The sequence below is a fragment of the Sordaria macrospora genome, chromosome 4 (genome assembly GCF_033870435.1).
Source record: "Sordaria macrospora chromosome 4, complete sequence".
Taxonomy (NCBI): Eukaryota; Fungi; Ascomycota; class Sordariomycetes; order Sordariales; family Sordariaceae; genus Sordaria; species Sordaria macrospora.
Genome location: NC_089374.1, coordinates 4,130,358 through 4,151,807, shown reverse-complemented (window position 1 = coordinate 4,151,807; position 21,450 = coordinate 4,130,358). Strand labels below are relative to the sequence as shown.

The following is a 21,450-nucleotide window of genomic DNA, read 5'->3' as shown; positions in this document are numbered from 1 at the left end:
GTGTGTGTTGAACTTTCTGAAACCCCAATAAATGTACCTGCACGCCAAGATATTTTGATGGCGTGTTCCAAGCTCCGAGTCCGAACACCTAACCCAGGAAATCTCCAAACAACCTTGATAGTTTTTGAATCTCTCTTCCACGCATCAGACGCCAGAATCCAAGTCTGCGCATCTTAACACGACATCCTTACACCGACTCGATAGACGCGCGCTCAATTGAAACCCCTCCGCGATCACGCCCCGAACTATCTCGAATCATCAGCATACCCTCGCGATAGCCCACGACAACCATGACAGGCAAGGGCAAGTCCCGTTGGGCAGACAGCGCAGAAGACGCCGCACTTGAAGCCCAATTGAAGAAGGAAAAGGAAGAAAAGAAGCGCCTAAAGGCGGAAAAGGCACGCAAAGCTGCCGAAGCCGAAAAGAAGAAGCGTGAAGCTGAAGCTGCGGCGGCGGCGCAACGACGACAACAACATCAAACCGGTGATGACGATGACGATGCCAATGGGCCCCCAGCTAAGCGACGAAGACTCTCGCCGGACCGCGACGCACCACCACCATCACAAGCAGCATCAACAGCGAGCAGCAGCAATGATAGCAGCAAACTACTACGCTTTGAAGGTGGCCGATTTGGCAAGTGTCGCAGCGTCGAGAACTACGATAAGCTTAACGACATCGAGGAGGGCGCATACGGCTGGGTGGCGCGGGCGCGCGAGATCGAGACCGGCAAGGTGGTTGCCCTGAAGAGACTTAAGATTGACCCCAAAGATCGCAGCGGCCTGCCGGTTACTGGGTTGAGAGAGATTCAGATCTTGAAGGATTGCAGCCACAGGAACATCGTCAAGCTTAAGGAGGTGGTGGTAGGCGACGACACGAGCAAGATTGAGAAGTACGTTTGCTCTTACGCTTCCCTTATCTTTCCTACCCCCTCTACATCACAGAATAACAGACTAACCAATCCACAACAGCATCTTCATAGTCCTCGAATTCCTCGAACACGACCTCAAGTCCATCCTCGAAGACATGCCCGAGCCCTTCCTCGCCTCCGAAGTGAAGACCCTCCTTCTCCAGCTCTGCTCCGGCATCGCCTACCTGCACTCGCACTACATCCTGCACCGGGACCTCAAGACCTCCAACCTTTTGCTCAACAACCGAGGCCAGCTCAAAATCGCCGACTTCGGCATGGCCCGCTACGTGCCCGATCCGCCTCCTCCGAAACTCACCCAGCTAGTCGTCACCCTCTGGTACCGCGCCCCCGAGCTTCTTTTGGGAGCCGCCCGCTACGGCCCCGAAATCGACATGTGGTCCGTAGGCTGCATCTTTGGCGAGCTTTTGACGCGGGAGCCTCTCTTACAAGGAAAAAATGAAGTCGACGAACTAACCAAAATCTTCGAACTATGCGGTTTACCAACCGACGATTCCTGGCCTGGATTCCGGCGCTTACCCAACGCTCGCTCTCTCCGCCTGCCCTCTACCACTTCCAGTACCTCCTTCTCAAACCCCACCACAACAGCTTTAATAAGAGCTAAATTCCCCCTCCTCACCACCGCCGGCGTCTCTTTACTCGCATCCCTCTTATCTCTAAACCCCGCCAAAAGACCCACAGCACACGAAATGCTCGACCACGAATATTTTCGCCAGGAACCCAAGCCGAAACACGAGGCCATGTTCCCTACGTTTCCCAGCAAAGCCGGGCAGGAGAGGCGCAGGAAGAGGGAGACGCCGAATGCGCCGCAGCGAAACCAGAAGGGTAACGAGAGCGGGATCGTCGATTTTAGTTCGCTTGCGGTTGGGGGCATTTTTGGAGCGGGGAGGGAGAGGGAGGAGCGGGGTGGGGGGTTTAGTTTGCGGATGGTTTAGTTTTGTTCGTCAGTGTGTTGTCGTTAATGGACGGGAGGGGAGGGGAGGGGAGGGTTGACGAAAGGGAGGGAGGGAGACGGGGGAGACGAGGGAGACACCCTGGGGGAAGGGAAGGGATGAAATGGCTTTGTTTCTACATGCTAGCATGCTGTTTGGGTGTTGAAGTATTGGTCAATCACATATGACAGGACGGACATTTTGGGCTTTGTTATGTGAGCTTTTACGAAGGCGAGTTGCAAGCGTATTTGTGAATTTCTTGGTCGGTTCTAGTAGTTGTCTAAGAGATTTGTCGGGGTCTTTTGAGCGTTAAGGGAATTAGAAGTCGTGCATGATGGGTATGAAGCGTCTTCTTACGTTTAGTATAGTTGGGGACTTCAAAGACGATACGCAAGTTGTCGGGACAACTTTGGATGAGCCAGCTCAGGCCAGGTACCGTAGCTAGGTACAGAGTGTCTCAACTGGTTGGGTTGGGGAACGGCGGCAGCATCTGTGTTTCTGTGTTTCCGCAACCTGCGGCCTGTGACCCGCGATCTGTATGTTTTTGTTCCAGATCCAGTTGGGCGGTAAGAAGTAGGTAGGGACCTGCACTGCAGCTTTGGTGTGTACCGGTAAGTGGAAGTACGGCCGCATGATGCTTTGCGGTTTGGGAAGCGTCGTATTGACGCTGGCATCATGATTGTTTTCTCAAGCGGAACTCTGTAATAATGATCCACAGGTTTCGTGATCTTCCCCAGGAGAACACACGGCACGTAGAAATGAATCATCAAGTCAGATTACTGCTTGATATTGAGGACCTCATGAACATGATAAGAATAAATGCTAGTATGCCGTTTCTCCTCTTCGCCCACAAAACAGACAATTATGCTTCACTTCTCTTTACCTCTTCCCCTCCGTCTTCTTCCTTCCCTTCTCCATTTTATCCAAAAGAGGAATTCCTAGCATAAGCCAAAGACAATAAATACCAACGCCGCGTCCATTGCCGTTTTGCGCGTAAACAGACTCGACTCGACCCGACTCCATTCAAATGATTGTGTGCGTGCGTGTGTGACGTACTGCTTGCTTGCTGACTGACTGTGTGACTGACTGACTGGCGGGAAACATGGGATTAGCGATTAAAAAAAAGAAGGCCAAAAAAGCAATGCAGCGAAGCACGCCAACTCCTTTCTCCTCATCTTTCTCAAGCAAAACAAAATCCAACCATCCAACAACATCCAACTCTATTACAAGAAGATTGCCAAGATCCCACCTTCCCTGCCATCCCATAACACGTCCGTCGTCCGTCCTCTTTCCATCTCTTCCAGTTCCAGCCCCATCCACATGATTCAGCATAGTTCGGTCGGTAAGGTCGGAGTCTCATTTGTCTTCCTTTCTTCTTTCTTTCTTTGTCATCAACATATTTCAGTCAACAAACAAAATTCGAGTTTCAAGTTTCAAGTTTCAGTTTCTCAAATGAGTCCGCCAAACCCGGTAACGAACCAGGTGAAGCTGAAAACCGTGACCACGCTCATGGCCACCACCGCGCCAAACGCCCGCTTATCGATATCGGAAACACCGCCGCTGCAGGTCGCGCACACCCAGCCGCTAGCAAGGGGGGTGTAGGGCTGCGGCGTGTACAGAACAAAGCTGAAGCCGGCGAAGGGCGCGAGATAGCCGGCCTCAGGAGCCGCGGTGAAGGCGGAGTCCGAGTCGTGGATGAGGAGGGTGTACGACTCCACCGCCAACGGGTTCTCGACATGCTGGGTCTGGAAGGCCTCCGTGTCCCACGTGAATGAGGCCGGGGTGGTGTAGGTCATGTTTTGCGTGAGCGTCCAGGTCTGCGTGAGGGCCTTGCACGAGACGAGCACGTCAACGGCTGTGGGCTTGGCCTGAATGCTGGTATAATTCCAGGCCCAGGTGATGTGGTCGCCAATCTTGTAGAGCTGGGAGCCGGCCGCAGCCGAGGGGGTGATCATGACGACGCCGCCAGGAGGGTCTCGTGGGTCGAAGGTCTTGTGCTTTGTCGTCGTCGCCTTGGTGCCCGACTTTGTCTTGGTGCCGGAGCCAGAGCCAGACTCAGAGTCAGAGTCACTCTTAGTGTGCAGACCAGTGTTGTACTCGGTGGTTATGGGCCCCCCCTTCTTCGTCGTGGTGGCGGCGGTGGTTGTGGCATCTTCGTCCTCGTTGGCGCTGCTTGTAGGCTTCGCCGTGGTCTTCTCTGTCGGCGTTGGTACTGGCGCTTCGGAAGATGCTGCGATGGATCGAATGTCAGTTGATGCACGGTCCGGAACAAGATTGGATGAACCCCAATGAATCCGTCTTTCAACATACCTGGCTCTGGGTCTGCCCTCACGACGAGTGAGTCGATATCTGGAAGAAACCTAGGCCATAGCCCAGAAGCGGACGCAATAGGCGACAAAGAGAGAAATGCGACGGCCAGTTGGCCAACAGAGAGCGATGTCCTCATGGTGTTGTTGGTGGTTGTGGTGGTGGTGGTGTGTGCTATGCAGTATGCAGCAGGCGTTCAGATGAATGTGCCCGAGGTGGAGGTCCGAGCAACTAATATCAATCCAAGCCCAATATCCAAAAACGGTTTCACCCCAAAATAATGTATATAAACAGCTGAACAGCAATTGCCCTATACAAGGCTGTTTAACGTCGGAGAATAACCTTTGAGTGTTGTGGTACTCGTCGTCGTCGGTGGCTTGAAGAGTCTGAGCGACAGAGAGATCGTGGTACGACGCTTGTCTTGGTGCTGGTAGTACGGTGGACCAACCCCTAATGCTAGGAGCCTGGGACCTGAGTACTAAGCTAGCGGTTGGTTGCTAACCGAACAATGGAATGGATGCCGTCGGTGGGAAATTGTGCACTTGGGTAAACCGATGCGGTGGATGGAGAAAAGTTTTGCTTCGCGTCGGAATGCTTCCTTGGACTGGACAGCGACAGGATCAGATAAGCGAGAGACGGGTATCCGGGATGAATGAGAACGCTGGGAGACAGCGAACGGAGCGAACGGTTTGGATAATGGAAAAGCGAATGTGAGGGTTGCTGAAAACAGTAGAAGGAGAGCGAAAGAGCAACTGGGATGAGGTGAGTGGATAGGGGAGAAGATTGGGCGAAATGGAACCAGAGAATGGCTGGAGATCAACTTTCACGGGACTGGCTTGGCTGGGAGGGAAAGAGGTTTCCATGGATCCTCTGCAGCTTTCCGCCAGGATCTAACACAACAAGGAAGGACTCACCAGCGAAAAAGAGAGAGAAGCCACAGCACTCTGTCGTGAGATCAAGGCCCACCGGGTGAGACGACCAATAGGGCCCAAGTAAACATTCGGGACTTGTCTGTTTTGGGTATTCTCCCTAGAGCTCTTTTGGCTATTGCTGTGGCGCCCACCAGGGAAATCCGCTGCTCATCTGGGATTCTACGAATGACACGAAAAATTCCGCGGCCTGGGTGTGTCTGGCCGCTGGACGCGGGTCCATTCAGGCCGTATTGAAGCCATACGAGCCACAGCAGAGCACGGGCTGGATTCTCCTTGTGCTCGTTTTTTCTCGTGTTGGACCCCCTTTTGCCCCTCCCGCCTGAACGGCTCGAGACCGTCATGTGCGAGCTAAAAATATCCCAGCATTATGGTCGCATCTCCCTTTTTTCAATGCTTCAGTGTTAAGACTACTTGGATATAAAGTCAAACTGATGCCGTTTCCCAGATGGCCGGAACCGACGAACACAGCAAACTGGAAGTCAGTCGCACATACGGTAGTGCCTTGGACACGGGCATTCCCTACGCTATCTACGCTGCGGCTGATTCGCATGATCATCCACAAGGTACAGCCCGGTTATGACGGTGGGCAATTAGCTCAGTCGCTGGGGTTCCTCAACAGGCGTAGATCTGTGGATGTGGTTCTCTTGCCGGGCAGACGAGATTCCGACTCTCTGGTTGTTTCACTCACCTGATCTACCCGAAAAGCTTTCTTGCATGTCAAAAGGGAGCACAAGAATCGTCTCATGTTGAGGCTTTGCGGGGCTTCTTCGCCGGCATCTACACCGATGGCTACACTGGATGCGGCACGAACATCACCGAGTGCCGCCGTCTCCTACCGTTCCGACATGGTACCGGATTCAAGACGATGCCGGCGCCCTGTGTCCCATATTCTGAGGACAAAATATCCGGTGTCGTGGCGGTTACCGGTGGACGTCGGCATGCCTGGCGTTGGCGGCCGGCCTCCCTTCCAGCTGGAGACCCCAATTACTTTCAGTCAGAACGCATGCAAATGTGCCTGACTGGGTGATATGATGCATATAGCAGAGTTGCTGGGAGTGTGAGGACTGTCAATTTCAGGTTCCTGCCTTAGTCGAGCAATAGTTCGGGCTATGGGGCAGACTAGTCGAGATGACAGCGGGCCAGCCGAAATTGACCCTTTTACAGTCATGACGCTGTTATGTGGTCAACATCCTCCACCCGGACACGGACGCAAACTGCTCAACTTGACATCTCGAAGAGAGATCCAAAATGTTTACATTGTTGACATTGGGGATATGAAGTTGAAAGTTGACTTGGCGAGCAGCCACTTACTGCCGCGACTGCCTATACCTTTGCATCCTGGGTTAGGTTCTTGGTGTTGTTGATGGGCGTCGACCGACTTTGGTTGTGAAGAGACAACCATTGGCAAGCTCCTGACTCGCATCTCAGGGTAGAAAACGGTAGCACACACATGCCCTCGAAGACGCCCATCCCCTTCCCGTCGTGGCATGTTTCGTGGATAGATGCCGATATGAGGTTGGGAATATCGCTTGGTCGCATTCCCGGTTTCGGTTCTCATGACTGCCTCTCCCACCCAAGACAACTGATAGGAAGAAGCGTTGCGGCAGTGAATGTGGTGTAAGTCAGCTTTTCCCGCTCGCTGTTCATGATCACTGGATGACACGGCGTGGTATCGCAGCCGATAGGAAGCATGATGCAGCAGTCGTTTCTGAGGAGAAGAGATGCTGCATTGGCTCTTTGAATGGCGTCACATTTGACAAGTTGGCACCTCAACTATCGCCATTGGTTGTTGGGCAATGAAATGGTGGTTCACTGCCCCGAATCTGCCTCATCTGCTTGCCTCTTGGGCGGCGGCCCGTATCACTTGGCGCCGTCGTCGTCTTTCAGCTTCTGCGGTGCTCCTATTGCCAGCCATCCGAGTAACCACAGGACCTTACACTGAGAAGACTGAGGGATGGATGTCAAATTTCAAAGTGGGGATTCGAGTTCCAGACCCCTCCTTCTCAATGGCATTTAACGTTGAGGCTTGCCGCACGTGAGGATATGTCTTCACTAGCGAGTCGCGCTTGCCAAGATAAGGTGTGTTTTGGTTCAAAGTGGTTGCAGCTTGGGCACGCTTGATCGAACCTAATTGGGCGGGGCAGATCTCCATGCGTTGCAGTGGTTTAGTGGGCTTGGCTGCTTTTCTGGGGGGTTGTTTTGGTGGGTTGCAGCACCTGCCCGCACTGCGGGTCGTTTAGTTCTGTCACTTCGAGGTGACTACCAGTGAATGGGCACCTCTAGGGATGGAGGGGTACGGGAAAGGAAAGGAAGCTTCGATTGACGCCTGCCGGAAAGCCTCAGGTGCATGTTTGGCATGTTTGGGTTGAGTTGAGATGGGAAGATCCGTTTCCTTTTCTATCTGACGTGCCCCTCACATGCCGAAGACATTAACTTCGCCAAACCTCGACTTTCCATCTGCAATTGCCCTTTTCCCCCGTCGTACGTCCGACATCATGGAGTCGCACGTCACCATTGATCGGGATCATTATGATATCCTGGTTCGAAGGTAAGTACTGTCTGTTTCTTTGTTCACGGTAGCATCCTGTCTTTTCCAGAACGCCAAAGGTCCTTCGTGGCCCGTCCCGTCAACCGCTAGGTTATATCCAGTTACAGTTGCTGATTTCGGCTTGTCTTTGTTCGTCTACCAGGGCCCAGTTTGTACGTTCCACTCACTCCAGCAAAGAACATGGAATTAGCTTGACTCGTGGCTCACGTAAAGCTGACGTGCCATAACCGTTGAAGAATTCCGAAGCTTTTAATCTCGGTCACGGTCAGGGCGTCACTCTCTCGCAGGCCGATTATGACAACCTCAACCTCATTGCCCGGCAGTATGGTGCGTTTACTGGCAGTTGAAACCCACTGAAGATGATCGTCATCGCAACAAACAAGAGGACAGCTAAAGAGAGACGGAGGATACCTTGATACACATGTCAGAACTGACTCGAGTCTAGAAAACCTGAAGCGCAACTTGATTCGCGGTGGAGTGGTCGAGGAGACTATTTATGTATGCCCCCATGGTGCGCGCGGTTATGGCCCGTATATATGGAGCCTAGCCCGTGGGGACCCCAGAGCTGTTCAACTGACCCGAACCCACACTCGATAGCTTCTCAGTCAAGATGACGCTACCATCCAGGGAGGACACGTTCCCGAGACATCGCAGCAGCAGACCGAGGCGACACACGAAAGTACTACTCATGTAGACACGGCACCCACTCAGTCATCCCCTCCAGGCTTCGCCAAACCGAAAACGTTTACACCCAGACCTCAACAAGACGAGCGCCAGAACAGCTACAACGGCTATAGTGGTCACAATGGGGGTTATCAGAATGGAGGCCAAGGTGCTTGGGCAGATGTTGATGAAGCTGAGCCCGATGATGAGGAATCTTTCTCCGACGAAGTCTATTCCCCAGACGGCCCTGGTGTTCCCGAGGGAGTGAGCGAGGTCAAGTCGCAGTCGCAGAGGCAGCAATTCGACCGACAGTGCACCCGAACTGTGCAGCTATGCAACATATCCGAGAGCACCACCCACGCAGACATTACAAATGCTGTTCGTGGCGGTATGCTTTTGGACGTGTTTTTGCGCACCCATGATCGGTCTGCAACGGTGTCATTCCTTCACGCTGCTGACGCTAGAAAGTTCTTTGAACATGTCCGGAAGAATGACCTTTACATCAAGAACAAGCGAGTGAGTCAGTGTGTCATGTATGGGCTTGGAGGTTCTCAACTGACTGGATATGCAGGTTGACATCAAGTGGTGTGACCGCCAATTTGTACTGCCAGGCCATATTGCTGGGAAGATAGCCCAGGGAGCCACCCGCAATTTGGTCATTCGCCGGTGCGGTTCCAAATTCACCGAAGAAAGCATTCGAGAGGATCTTGACCACATTCACAACCTTGCGGTTATCAAAGTCGAACTCACGGGCGGAAATTGTTACATCAGTCTGAATGCGGTTCATATTGCCGTTTACGCCAAGACTTGCATGATGAGTCGCCAGTAAGTTAATCTTTGGACATTTGGGCAATGTCTTCTGCCCACTTGAATGCTAACAATAGACACAGGAAGTACAAACCGTTCAAGATTGATTGGCAAGTCGATGAGTGTGCCCAGTCATATGATCGACTGCCCCCCCCAAAGCCACTCAAAGAGGCCAGCCTGCCAAAGCCTTCCGCACCTGCCAACCGTTTCCAACTCCTGAACCTGGACGATGATGATGAGGATGAAATTGCCGCAGCTTTTCAGTCGAAGAAAAGGGTGGGCATTACTGCTTAGAACCCAGATACCGGATCTCCATCGGATCCGTCGCACGAGGAGAAGACAACTTAACAAAGATGTTACGAAAGAACCGTACGACCATTACCGGTAAGCGTAGGAATGCTTACTTTCAGTACACAAGATCATGCTTGAGGGTATTCTACGACGGCTCATATGGGCCACCCATGTTACCCAGTTTTATTATTCGATCATTGGGCCCTTTAAAACAACCGAGGCGTCTGCGTACATGACACGGGTTAGGAACACAGGAAGAAGCAGATATTCAAAGTTGTCTTCGCCCGCTGCATGATGGGCAAAAAAAAGAGAGCAGATGATGAAGGAGCATGAGGTGAATGAGGCGCAAGGCACTCGGTAAACATGTGGACATATCACTTCTACCATTGATACGGTAGTTTTACGGTCAGGCTCCTGTTAGCTCCTAGTCACCGTGTGATCATTTCTCTCCACTCCTCGATAGCAAAGAACTCTATGATGCAATATTGTGCCAGATGCGTTGCTTTTCTTTCCCTATTGCGCCCTTGCTTGACCCAAAACGAAAGGGTAAAGGCAGCTCGGCTACGTCGAACAAACCCAACACGGTCTCAATGTCCACGCTCACAGAAACATGCAGCACCGAAAATTACGCCAGCCTTCTTTCGCACTTTTGTTGACCACGATTTCCAAGAACAAAAAGGTGTATATGATTCATTTATCCCGCCAGTCCAGTCCTCCCCATGATGACCTCCCGCCTCCCACCTCCCGTCCCTCTCCCTCTACCCTACAGCCGGTGTCGAAAAATACCTAACATGAAGTGAAAAACGCTTTCCAGAAGCCAAAAGAAACTTAACGCCTGAAAAAGTCTAGAACAGAAACAGGATATCCGCCGCCGCCGCCGCCGTCGCCGCCGATGAAAGTCTTTATATGTTCGGTTGTTAGAAAAAAAAAAGTCACCGCTTCCCCTGCCTCTCCCCACCACAACTCACCGCATCGCACAGAATTCTTCTTTAACCTGTTCCCCTTTCCCCGCTTCCTTTTTGGATTATATCCTCCATCTCCTTCGCCCCCTTCTCTTGTCTCCCCTTCCCCACTTCATTCAGTTGTACTATAATGCCTCCTCTACAGACGGGAACTATAGAACCCGGGTCTCGGGACCCAAGATCCTGTCCTCCAGCTTCTTGACCAGCTTGGTGGTCTGCTCGGCCAAGCTGAGCGTCAGGATGGTGTGCGGGAGAATGCGGGTAAGATGCGGGATGACGCCCTTGTAGATGGCGAAGAAGCCTTCGGTGCGGATGGTCTTGGCCAGGCAGTCGAAGACGCCCTTGTACAGGTTACCGTTTTGGTTGTAGAGGCGGGACATGATTGTGTCTGTTTTTGTTTGGTTCATGTTGTTAGCAATCAAACTGGCAGGAAAAAGGTGGGAAAAGAGGGAGAGAGAGGAGAAATGCCCCTGGTGAAAGAGGGCCACGAGAAGGAGGAGATAAAACATACCAGGAGGATGCATCACCACGCAAACCACAAACCCACTGGCCGTACTACTCGCCAAATGCAGCGCCGGCCCCTCCTCCATGCCCAGATGTTTTACCAACCGCCTCTTCGCAAAAAAGTACGTGGGCAGCTGCACCGAACTGCCGAAACCCGTCCTGATCATCGCCGCGCCCACACCCCTATACAATCCCCTCACGCCCTCCCCCTTGTAAATCTTGGTCAACCCGTCCCAGGCGTTCTTATACTGATGCTGCGTGCCCACCGGCAGAAACGGGCTAAAACTCTGTAACCTCGTCTTGGCCAAAAAGAACGGCGAACCCGCCATGGCGCCCATGATGCCCGACGCGGCGCCGCAGAACATGTTGATGCCCAGGTTCTGGGTCTTGGCGTCGTTGAAGAGCGTCGTTGCCAGCGTGTGGCGCATTGGCTCGTAGAAACCCAGACGACACCCGTTGAGCAGGATCTGGTAGATGTACGCGCACCCGATGCCCCGGTAGATGCCGCCGAGGCCTTCGTTGCGCACGATCACTGACACGCCATGGATCGGACCCCGGTAGAAGTGAGGCGATGAGGAGGACGATTGGAGCTCGCCCTGGAGCTGCATGCGGATCTTGACGGTCTCGAAGGGGTGCGTGGCGGTTACGGCGCCGCAGGCTGCGATGCCGCCGGCTATGAAGGCGCTGGGAGTTGGAGAGGGATGTTAGCTTGGGTACTAAGGAGGGGAGGGAAGGGGGTTTGCGACTGGGTTAGGTTGCGCAAGCGCGCATTGGGCGCATAGTGAGGATGAGGAGGAGAGGTGGGAAGAAGCTTACCCTGCTGTTGTTGACATGGTGACTGCTCTGACTTTGGGGTATCTGTTTTAGGGGATGTATGGAGAAGGAAGGTCGAGGCAAGGAAAGACAGAGGAGGTCTTATTCCCGTCCCAGAGTTGTTGTGTTGGTTGCGACGGAGTTGGCGCGCAAGGTTCAAAGAAAGGCGCAATGCCGAGTCTTGCCGGTATTCGGAGGCGGGAACACGGGAAGTTATTCGGGAGAAGGCCGGAGGAAGCGGGAGTCTTGTGTCACCGTGTCACGGAGAGTAATGACGGCAATGACGGGATGAAATCTGGGGAAGATGTATGCAGTGTACAGATGTACAAAGCCACAACAACGAAAGATAATGACACGATGACTGCCTGCCCGCTTTCACTCCAGGAGCAGGACAGGAAAGGAAGAGGAACAAACACCGAGAGCCGCCCGGGAAATTTATTGGAGCTTCAGGATGACCTCGCCGGTTTGTCGGCCGGAGTGGGCAGGCAAGGGGATCGAAGAAGGGATCGACTGGGGCCGACTCCCGCTTTGGGTCAGGGAGTTGGGGTCAAGATCCTCCTCGGATGCCTTGGATTGGGGTGGTGCCCAATGGCGACGATGGAGAAGGAGTTGTAAGTGCTGCGGTTTCGGCGTGCTGACACCAGATTGATGTGGAGTTTACGCTGTCTGTCAGGGGAGCGCGGCGGATCGGGCGGCCCAGAGACGTGGACCCTGAATCAGAAATGGAAATGTTTGGGCCGGGGAACGCTGTCATTATTGGGTGGAGGGTTAGGGTCTGGCGTGATAACCGGCACCAGGTCTCCGAATCGGAGCCGGATGACAATTCTTAAGAGACAGTCATACTGGAAGCTCATCTGAGTAGATTGCCGTGGTGCTTGATGTTTCAGCTTTGTCAATACACTCTATACACTAGCACAGTTGCGAATTGACAGCTCGGTTTGCATCGGGATCACCAATCTGTCCAACTGTGACATTTGCCATGTTGTCCATGTAGCTGGACTTCACCATGGGACGGAAAGGGTTAGGGTTCTTGGGTCACAGCCAAGCCATGTACCTTGACGTCGCATCACTGCAGCTCTTTGAAAGCTCCCTCTCTCCGCCCGGCAGAAACACCAACGCGGTTGACGGTTCATTGAACTAAGTTTTGAACCAAACATCAAACAACAACCTTCCGCTCATTGCTACATATTTCGACCCAATCCATTTAGGCCACCATCTTGGCTGTTTCTATCTCGTTTCCATTTCATCTAGCAGCCTCCAATACGATCCATCGCACGCGATGTCGTCAACACCGATGGACATCGACGAGCCCGGCGCGGGAACGCCCTCCCTGAACGTTACCCGGTTACTTGGGCCTAATGGACCCAGTACCTCCAAGGTCAGCGAGGTTATCAAGAATTTCAAGCCCTCAAAGTATTTCCTGAGAGACGATGTTAAGGAGGGTAGGCCCCACCCATACGTTCTCTCGATCGACTTTGACGACCCTGGCGAGCTATGTATGACGTCCGAAAGCGACGAGACCATCCAGATATATAACGTTAGGGAAGGTCGGCATGACAAGAGCTTGCTGAGCAAAAAGTACGGCGTCAAGCACGCCAAGTTTACACATTCCAGCTCAGGCATCATCTATGCGAGCACCAAAACTAACGGTGTGTCACTGTGGACGGCCCCCTCCTTCGATTGACTGCTTGTCGCTGACCTAGATCGCAACAGACGCAATCCGCTATCTGGCAACCCACGACAATACGTTTATCCGTTACTTCGAAGGCCACGAGGGCTCCGTCACCAATATTGCTCTCCATCCCGGCTCCGACAACTTTCTCTCCTGCAGTCTTGACACCACAGTCAGGCTCTGGGACCTTAGCAGCAGGAATTGGGTTGCCAGATTCAACCTCACCAACCCCACCCTAGCGGCCTGGGACCCTGCGGGCCTTGTCTTTGCCATCGCCCTACCAGCCAGTGCTAGCATCCTCCTCTACGATTACCGCAACTACGTAAAACCATTCAAGATTATCGACGTCCTGAAGGAGAAGGGACCAGCCGATGGGGAAGCTTGTTTCAGAGGCTGGACGAAGCTCGAGTTCTCCAACGACGGGAAGCATATTCTTTTGGGAACACGAACCAACGGACACTTTCTCTTCGACGCTATCGACGGAAACCTGAAGGCGTACCTACGAAAGCCTCAAGGCGGCACTAGAAGGGCTGCCCCTGGCGAAGCTGACGGCGGGAGCGCTGTGCCTGAGAGCAGTGGAGACTGTTGTTTTACACCGGACGGACGATATGTCGTATCGGGCGCGGCTAAGGATCTGTTGGTCTGGGACACCATGCAAACTCCCAACAACAAGATGCTTGAACCAAATTTCCTTCCACAAGAGGCAAAGAAGGAGCCCGTCCTCGTGCAGTACAATCCGCGCTTCAACATGATTGCCACGGCGGACAAGGAGCTTATGTTTTGGCTGCCGGTTTCCGATTCATAGGAGGTCGGATCTGGCTGGACCTCACCTCCATGGCGGACTCCACGGAACAGGCAGGAGCGCACTTTACCGGTCAAGCGCAAACGTTCAGTTGGGGAATCTGATTTAGAAGCGTCCGTTTAGAGCATGAGACGATGGTCTAGACATCTGGAACGACTTCCCCTCATATCTGGACATCCGTCGCTCCGTGATCACGGGAGTTGGTCCGATTATTGCGCCGGCATACTTGGATGGTCACTTGAGACAGCAGGTACGATGGACCGCGTGGCATGCCCAAGTTCATACTGCACAGGACCTTACTGCGATGTACGGAGGTCTGAGATGGTATCATGCTGCTGAGTTAGGGCAGCGAAGAAAGGCATCCTGGTAAGAAAGGAAAGACGACAGCAACAAAAGAAGAATTCGATGCATTGTACATGAGATACCCCTTTTACATTATTCACAGGCGTATGGGAGTAGCTAGCATGCTTCAAAGGGTTGATTTGTTAGGTAACTGGTATGGATGGTTGGTTTCACGAGGCTCGTATCAAGAGAGGAGATAGAACGAAAGGGCCGAACAGCCTGCAATCGTTCATCACATTGCTGTAAAATCAGGACATGATAGACAACAGGAAGTAGATGAGTCGAATTTCCAATATTCGTTTAGAAACTCCAGAAACTGGATTTATGATGTTGGGACTCAGACAACTCTGGTGATAGACAACAGGAAGTAGATGAGTCGAATTTCCAGTATTCGTTTAGAAACTCCAGAAACTGGATTTATGATGTTGGGACTCAGACAACTCTGGTGAAACTCCTTCATGTGTGACAACAGAAGCTCCAAGTAAACACACCCCCTGTTGTCCCCTGTCATCCCGCCCCGCATTTTAGGTACAGCAGGACCGCGGTGAACCCCACCAATTCAACACCCTGGGCTCGACCTCAGTAGCGCCAGCGAGAGCTCACCGAAACCCAAAACTTCCCGGGGGAAAGCGTCAAGGTGAACCCACACCATCCTTACCTTAAGTACCTCCAACATCACGTCGCCTTGACGCCCGCCGCCGTCGCAATTATTCCACTTTACAACCTCGCTGCGCGCCGCATTTTCCAAAAGCCGCCAGCCAGCCGAGATTGGACGACGATTAAACGTCCTGGGACAACAATCAATCAATCAATCGGGCATCTACCTACCTAGGTACCCATCCAGGCAGCTCGACATCGAAAGCGCCGAAACCCTACCTCGACCAACAATCGAGCCGCGCAGCACAACACCCGACCACCACCATCTCGCCGTTGTTCCAAAATTCTACAGTACGAAGCAGCTGGCCACGAAAGCAAAGATGCCATACTACGAAAAGTCAGAGGACTGGCTTCACCAGTCCGCCTTGCTGTTGCAGGCTAGGCCTCAGACTGTATGCTTCCTTCCATCCTTTCCTCTTCCACTCCTCTCCCCTTCCTCCCCCCTCTACCTTCCCATCACCCCCCAACATCCGTTCCAGACCCATCCACCTCTAGTAAGTAACCCAATCCTAACTGAACCCTTTCTACCTCAAAAACAGACAAGAGTAACAACCTCTTACTCCCTCCGCCCCGCCATCCGCCCTTCCAAAGCCGAGAAGCTCGCAGCAAAGGAAGCTCGTCGCGCCAAAGAATCTACCATCAACTCCAAGTCTACCAATTCTACCACCTCCAAGACCAGCACCACCCCCGCTGCTTCAACCACAGAAGAACCCCCCAAGGATGCCACGGCCGCTGCGCAAAAACCGCCCCGAGGCCATCTAGTCCTCAAGACCTTCGACCCCCACTCGGGCGTATGCCTGAAATACAAGACTTCCAAAGCCGCGGAAGTGGGTCGTCTGATTCAGATGCTGGGACAGCTGGGGAGGAGGATGGCTGCGTTGCCTGTTGATGAGGCTAAGGAGGCTTCTGCAGCTCAGGTTCAGGCTCAAGGAGGGGATGTGGTTATGGGTGATGCGGCTGAGGAGGGAACTGCTGCTGCTGGTAGTGGGACTGCGACTCCGGCTGCTGGTGGTGCGAGTACACCTGCTGCGACGGGAGCGGGAGGTGCAGGTGGTGGTCAGGGAAAGAAGAAGAAGAAGGGGAAGAGGTAAATTTTGGTGTAGAGAGGAAGGGGTTTGGTAAGGGGATGGGATGACGGTCGGTGAGTCTGTGGAGTTTAAGGAGGAAATACAAATAATAACATAGGGCGGGTAGGAGTGTATAAAGCAAGCGGTCGACATTCATGTTCAGTCTACAATTACTGAGGAGTGAAGCCTACGACACCGAAATATTCGCGTCGGACGTCATGGTTGTTTGATGCTCATTCAAGTTCACATTCAATCACGAGAAAGTTCGCTCATACCCATAAACTCAATTCCTATCTAGGGTGCAGGGACCAAGCTCTACCCATACATGAAAAAGCTACTGCCTAGAGGCTTCTTTTCTCTTTTTGTTTGTATCTTAGTCAACCATCTTCTCATTCAAGTTGCAACCCAGTTGTGTATGTACAAGAGGGCTCGATCAAGTTTCAACACATGATCTCGAGACCCAATAACGCCTATAACTCCGCCCATGTGCTTGATGATGAAAGAAGAAGAAAAACATTGAACTCGCTCGCCCTTTTGATGTGTGTGTTGCTGATGGCGGCAAAGATTTTGTATCCAACACAGAAAACAATCTCCAAACAGACAATTGATAAGCAAGCTGCTAACTATGTCCATATCAGAGTGCACTGTGTGAGATCAGAACGGAAAGGTGCAGTATAGCGGGGGGTATTAAGGAAACAAAGTCGTAACGAGGCGTGGCAAAAGGGAACATGAAACGGCAAGGACAACGTTTAGAAGTCCTCGTCAAAGGTGAAGTCACCACCGTTCTCGTTCTTGACCACCTCCGCATCAGGGTCGACCTTCTTGGTGCTGTTCATGACACCGGCCTTCTGGTAGTCGGCAACACGCTTCTCGAAGAAGTTGGTCTTGCCACCGAGAGAAATGTTCTCCATGAAGTCGAAGGGGTTGGTAGACCTGTAGACCTTCTCGTTGCCGAGGGCGACAAGGAGACGATCGGCGACGAACTCGATGTACTGCTTCATGAGATCGGCGTTCATGCCAAGAAGGGCGCAAGGGAGAGCCTCAGTGAGGAACTCCTGCTCAATCCTGACGGCATCGACAATGATGTCCTGGATCAGCTGCTTGCTGGGGCGGTTGTTGAGATGAGAGAAAAGAAGGCAGGCGAAGTCGGTGTGAAGACCCTCATCACGGGAGATGAGCTCGTTGGAGAAGGTGAGACCAGGCATGAGGCCGCGCTTCTTGAGCCAGAAGATGGAGGCGAAAGCACCGCTGAAGAAGATACCCTCGACGGCAGCAAAGGCGACGAGACGCTGGGCAAAGGTGGAGCTCTTGTCGGTGATCCAGCGAAGAGCCCAGTCAGCCTTCTTGCGAATGCAGGGGATGGTGTCAATGGCGTTGAAGAGGTAAGTCCTCTGCGAAGGCTCCTTGATGTAAGTGTCGATGAGGAGGGAGTAGGTCTCGGAGTGAATGTTCTCCATCATGATCTGGAAACCGTAGAAGCAGCGAGCCTCAGGGATCTGGACCTCGCCGCTGAAACGCTCGACAAGGTTCTCGTTGACGATGCCATCGGAGGCGGCGAAGAAGGCGAGAATGTGGGAGACGAAGAACCTCTCGTCGTCGGTAAGCCTGTTGTTCCAGTCGTGGAGATCCTTGGAGAGATCAATCTCCTCGGCAGTCCAGAAGGAAGCCTCGGCCTTCTTGTACATTTGCCAGATCTGTAGTGTGGATAACCAATTAGCCCATGAACCACTTTACGCGTTATGGGGATGCCTGGGACGCGTGGCATACCTCATGGTACTTGATGGGGAAGAGAACGAAACGTTGAGGGTTCTCGGTAAGGAGGGGCTCCGCGGCCTCCTCAGGCTTGAGGGTAGGGGCGATCTTCTTGGCCTCGGAGGCCTTCTTGTTCGCGTGGTGTTCGGCATCGATCTCGGCCTCGAGCTTAGCAAGGTCCGCGTCGAAGGGCTTGTTCTCCTTGTCGGTGGCACCGAAGTCGAGCTTCTTGGCGGTAGAGTCCATGTTGAGGTTCTGGATACCAGAGGTAACCTGTGTAGTGCTCGTGTCAGTTACAACAGTCATGGTGGCGGATATGTGAGTTGATGCGGTGGTAGAGTTTAGAAAGTAGTGGTTGCAGGTCGCGTCGCGGGGTTGTTTATGTAGATGTAAGGTCGGGTAAGTAGAGGTACTGACCTGCTTGGAGGGACTGGCCTGGACAGACATTGTGAACTAAGACGAAGAGATGAGATGCAATTGGAAGTGACACACAAAAATGAAGCGTTGCGAAGGACGACGACGCAAAACGAATTGGTTAAAAAGAGAGGATATAAAATGGGTTGCGTCAGAAAAGTGGTTTGGACAAAGACGGGGGAGGAGAACAAGACGGGTTCGTGATTTCAGTTCTTTTGAAGGTTTAAGTACTGGAGCACGTCCGCACGTGGTGCCCACAGCAGAGAACCTGAACCGGGCGAGAGGCACCCACTGGCAACCCACACTGGCAACAAATCTGCGCGTCAGGACTCCAGGATACGCGTTCTAACGCCCTGGAAGCGCGTCCAGCTCCTTCTGTGCCGCCGTGCCGTGTCTTTCCCCCTTCCAAACAGTGACACAACAGGACCTCCCGTCAGGCACAGACGCCCCTGCACACACAGCGTAGCGTTTTCCCCTCCCTCTCGTGCCCGGCCGCAGATGCCAGTCGGGGAGCCTCCCCTGCATGCGCCCTGTAAACAGAGGTGCTTCAGTCTTCAAGAGACGAAACTCTTGTTCCATTGCCATCGGTATTTCTCGCCTTTTCCCGCTTTCCAACTTGTTACAACTTGCTCCGTCAGCATTGAGACAGCATTCCAACCACCCAATTACACGATGGAATCCACCCTCGAGCAACATGCCGCGTCCTCCCTCGTTTCCATCCGAGCCCATCGTCAAGCCGTCATGCCTGCGTTTTTCTCTTATCAGATCGTCACACGGCCGTCAATTGGCCCATGGTGGTCTTGGACTCCAGGCATCCGATCCACCAGTCCCCTCCTCTGGCCCGCACACAACAGACCAGGAGCTTCCATAGTTCCATATAAGACTCCAGTATTGTTGCGCTCTTTGTCTGGACACGATGGGATGACGCGACACGCCAGTTCGGATGGGATGGCACTACGGTAGAAACCGGTCGCCACTGACGAACATCTTGGACTTGTCTTTGTTAGGTGATCGGCTTTAGGCATCGAGTTGAGATCGGTCCGATGAGTATGAATCCTCCAAAGTGTCATGTTCCCCTCAGCAACAACAGTCCAGATCGGGAGATTGTATAAGATGCTTGAAAAGGCAAGATGTTGAGCCATCTGTCTCTAACTTTCACTTGAACTCTGAACGTTGGTGAAAAGCCATAATCACTATTGAAGTACAGGGGTATTATGTAAGTGAACAAGAAAAGCCAAATCTGATACTCTCAAGGTAAGTGTTCCTCCATGCGCCTTGCTTGCTTTCGACATTTCCATCTTTGTGTTCTTCATGACAGAATTCGTGCCGTCATTGTTCATTAATTCTTTGGTATGCGACCTTAACAGGTCTTTAACCTCGCAGCTCCGGAGCTCGAAATTTCCCCACACTGCACACGTCAAGTGTCGAGACCGCGTCCCTCTCGCGTTGGATCCACCAAAACCACTTTATCTCCGGCCCTGACTTCGGGGGTCCCTTGTAGACCCACCCCGGCCGTCACCCCGGCCGCCGCGGTTGTCGCGCAGCTCCCGCTCCGGCCGCACTTCTACAATCCCGGACTCCAGATCTGGCTCAGCCGTCCTTCCACCACCACCGCGGTTCCAGCCCCATCCCCGTCCACGTGTCGCTTCCGGCGCAGAAGTCTTAGACTGAGCAGGTCGCGTTGAAGGCTGGAGCACCCCATGACCGGAATTATGTCCTGTCAAGTGAATGGTTTCGCCGGTCTCCGGATCCGAGACTCTCCCGTTTCTGACCGCTTCAGCCTTTTCCATCAAATACACGTGGAGAAGCCAGGCATTGCGTGTGTTCGCTCGGTAAACTGCATCAGCAAGGTCGCCAATGATGGGAATCAGACCGATCGCAAAGTCGAAGACGATGTTGGAGATCATTTTCGCATAAAGGGTTGCCGGTAGACCGCCGTCGACCTTGGAAGCCTTCTTCACCAGCCACAAGGCCATGAGAGCGTCCGCAAAGTCACCGAAGCTGAGAAAAAGTGGTGTCAGTTATACGCCGCATGAGCAAGAAGCTGGGTTCGAATCACTTACATGGGAATCAAGCCAATGAAGAAGGACCAGCCAAACCGGACGGGAACGCAGCAGAACTTGAAGCCCTGGTCCCATTTATACGCTCTCTTCCGCACTTTCTTCAAGATCGCCTGGTCGTTTGATGACAACTCGGCCGGAATCGGCCGCTCCTGGGTCCTGTACTTGACGACCTGGCCATTCTTGTAGACCGGGACTCGTTCTTCGTACGGATTCTGTCACGTTGCAGTGTCAGTAAAATGTGAGCAGGGGTTGCTATATCAACACCAAGACTTACGTCAGAGTTGGGCTTGATCTTGTCGGTGTCAAGACTCTTGAGGGCTCTCTTGCCCAATATCGAGATGAGAGCGTTCATGGTGACTGTCAACTCTGCTCAAGACGCAGAAAGAGTGGTTTCGATTCAGAAAGATATTAAACCCGTTATTGTCGAAGAATAACCGCGCCCGGGAAAGCTTTTATCGAATTCGAATCCTTGTTTTATAAGCCTTTGACGCTACAATCGTTTGGCTTTGGTGCGTGGATTGGCCAGGGCGCCGCCTCCTTTGTCAGTTTCACGTCTGGCGCTTGGGCGGATGTTGTCGCAACGAATGCCGCTCAGGAAATCGCAAGTGCGACTCGTCTTTCGGGTTGGATGAAGAACAAGGGAAGCAATACCAGAAGTTCAGAAAAAGTAAAGTTACGATACAGTTATCGTGGGCGACTCTTGTCTTTATCTGTGAAGTTCAGTTCCAGGGACACAGCCGGTCATCTGCTTCCTGAATGCATGTGCGCCTGTTTAGTGCCTGTTTCCTGATTTGGCGATGACGTCCTTTCCTCCACGAGCGGGAGTGTTAACACTGCAAGCGACACACCAAGACGGGAGCCCTCCCAAGCATTCTCCTCTCTGGAACAAGTCCCTGCCTTTCCACTTGGGCGAATAATGCGTGCTCCCTCCGGGCTGTGTCCTGCCTCCACTTTTTCACCAATAGGATGATCATCCATGTACCACACGAGCTGTCAT

General features: G+C 52.8%; 8 protein-coding genes across 8 annotated transcripts; 4 read left to right on the top strand and 4 right to left on the bottom strand.

Annotated features, from left to right (window-relative positions):
* Positions 1-25: 25 nt before the first annotated feature.
* SMAC4_02155 (uncharacterized protein) lies at positions 26-2,345 on the top strand. The gene is made up of 2 exons (XM_003350394.2): positions 26-889; positions 969-2,345. The coding sequence occupies exons 1-2, from the start codon at positions 291-293 to the stop codon at positions 1,858-1,860; spliced, it is 1,491 nt and encodes a 496-aa protein (XP_003350442.1). The 5' UTR covers positions 26-290; the 3' UTR covers positions 1,861-2,345.
* Positions 2,346-2,612: 267 nt separating this feature from the next.
* On the bottom strand, positions 2,613-5,288 carry SMAC4_02156 (uncharacterized protein). Its single transcript, XM_003350395.2, has 2 exons — positions 4,168-5,288; positions 2,613-4,087 (listed from the first exon to the last, which is right to left on the bottom strand). The coding sequence occupies exons 1-2, from the start codon at positions 4,301-4,303 to the stop codon at positions 3,306-3,308; spliced, it is 918 nt and encodes a 305-aa protein (XP_003350443.1). The 5' UTR covers positions 4,304-5,288; the 3' UTR covers positions 2,613-3,305.
* Positions 5,289-7,591: 2,303 nt separating this feature from the next.
* Positions 7,592-10,323, top strand: SMAC4_02157 (uncharacterized protein; the record flags this gene model as incomplete). Its single annotated transcript, XM_066089715.1, has 6 exons — positions 7,592-7,636; positions 7,881-7,971; positions 8,090-8,142; positions 8,242-8,823; positions 8,879-9,132; positions 9,198-10,323. 6 exons carry the CDS (start codon positions 7,592-7,594, stop codon positions 9,406-9,408), a joined length of 1,236 nt encoding a protein of 411 aa, XP_065946943.1. The 3' UTR covers positions 9,409-10,323.
* Positions 10,324-10,354: 31 nt separating this feature from the next.
* On the bottom strand, positions 10,355-11,479 carry SMAC4_02158 (uncharacterized protein; the record flags this gene model as incomplete). Its single annotated transcript, XM_066089716.1, has 2 exons — positions 10,355-10,755; positions 10,879-11,479. 2 exons carry the CDS (start codon positions 11,477-11,479, stop codon positions 10,520-10,522), a joined length of 837 nt encoding a protein of 278 aa, XP_065946942.1. The 3' UTR covers positions 10,355-10,519.
* A 1,000-nt stretch (positions 11,480-12,479) lies between these two features.
* SMAC4_02159 (uncharacterized protein) lies at positions 12,480-14,874 on the top strand. The gene is made up of 2 exons (XM_003350398.2): positions 12,480-13,333; positions 13,398-14,874. Exons 1-2 carry the CDS (start codon positions 12,964-12,966, stop codon positions 14,159-14,161), a joined length of 1,134 nt encoding a protein of 377 aa, XP_003350446.1. The 5' UTR covers positions 12,480-12,963; the 3' UTR covers positions 14,162-14,874.
* Positions 14,875-15,173: 299 nt separating this feature from the next.
* On the top strand, positions 15,174-16,378 carry SMAC4_02160 (uncharacterized protein). Its single transcript, XM_003350399.2, has 2 exons — positions 15,174-15,549; positions 15,697-16,378. Exons 1-2 carry the CDS (start codon positions 15,478-15,480, stop codon positions 16,246-16,248), a joined length of 624 nt encoding a protein of 207 aa, XP_003350447.1. The 5' UTR covers positions 15,174-15,477; the 3' UTR covers positions 16,249-16,378.
* Positions 16,379-16,457: 79 nt separating this feature from the next.
* Positions 16,458-18,423, bottom strand: SMAC4_02161 (uncharacterized protein; the record flags this gene model as incomplete). Its single annotated transcript, XM_003350400.2, has 3 exons — positions 16,458-17,918; positions 17,992-18,249; positions 18,394-18,423. The coding sequence occupies 3 exons, from the start codon at positions 18,421-18,423 to the stop codon at positions 16,974-16,976; spliced, it is 1,233 nt and encodes a 410-aa protein (XP_003350448.1). The 3' UTR covers positions 16,458-16,973.
* A 1,433-nt stretch (positions 18,424-19,856) lies between these two features.
* Positions 19,857-21,399, bottom strand: SMAC4_02162 (uncharacterized protein; the record flags this gene model as incomplete). The annotated part of the gene is made up of 3 exons (XM_003350401.2): positions 20,728-21,399; positions 20,454-20,665; positions 19,857-20,391 (listed from the first exon to the last, which is right to left on the bottom strand). Exons 1-3 carry the CDS (start codon positions 20,803-20,805, stop codon positions 19,857-19,859), a joined length of 825 nt encoding a protein of 274 aa, XP_003350449.2. The 5' UTR covers positions 20,806-21,399.
* Positions 21,400-21,450: the final 51 nt, after the last annotated feature.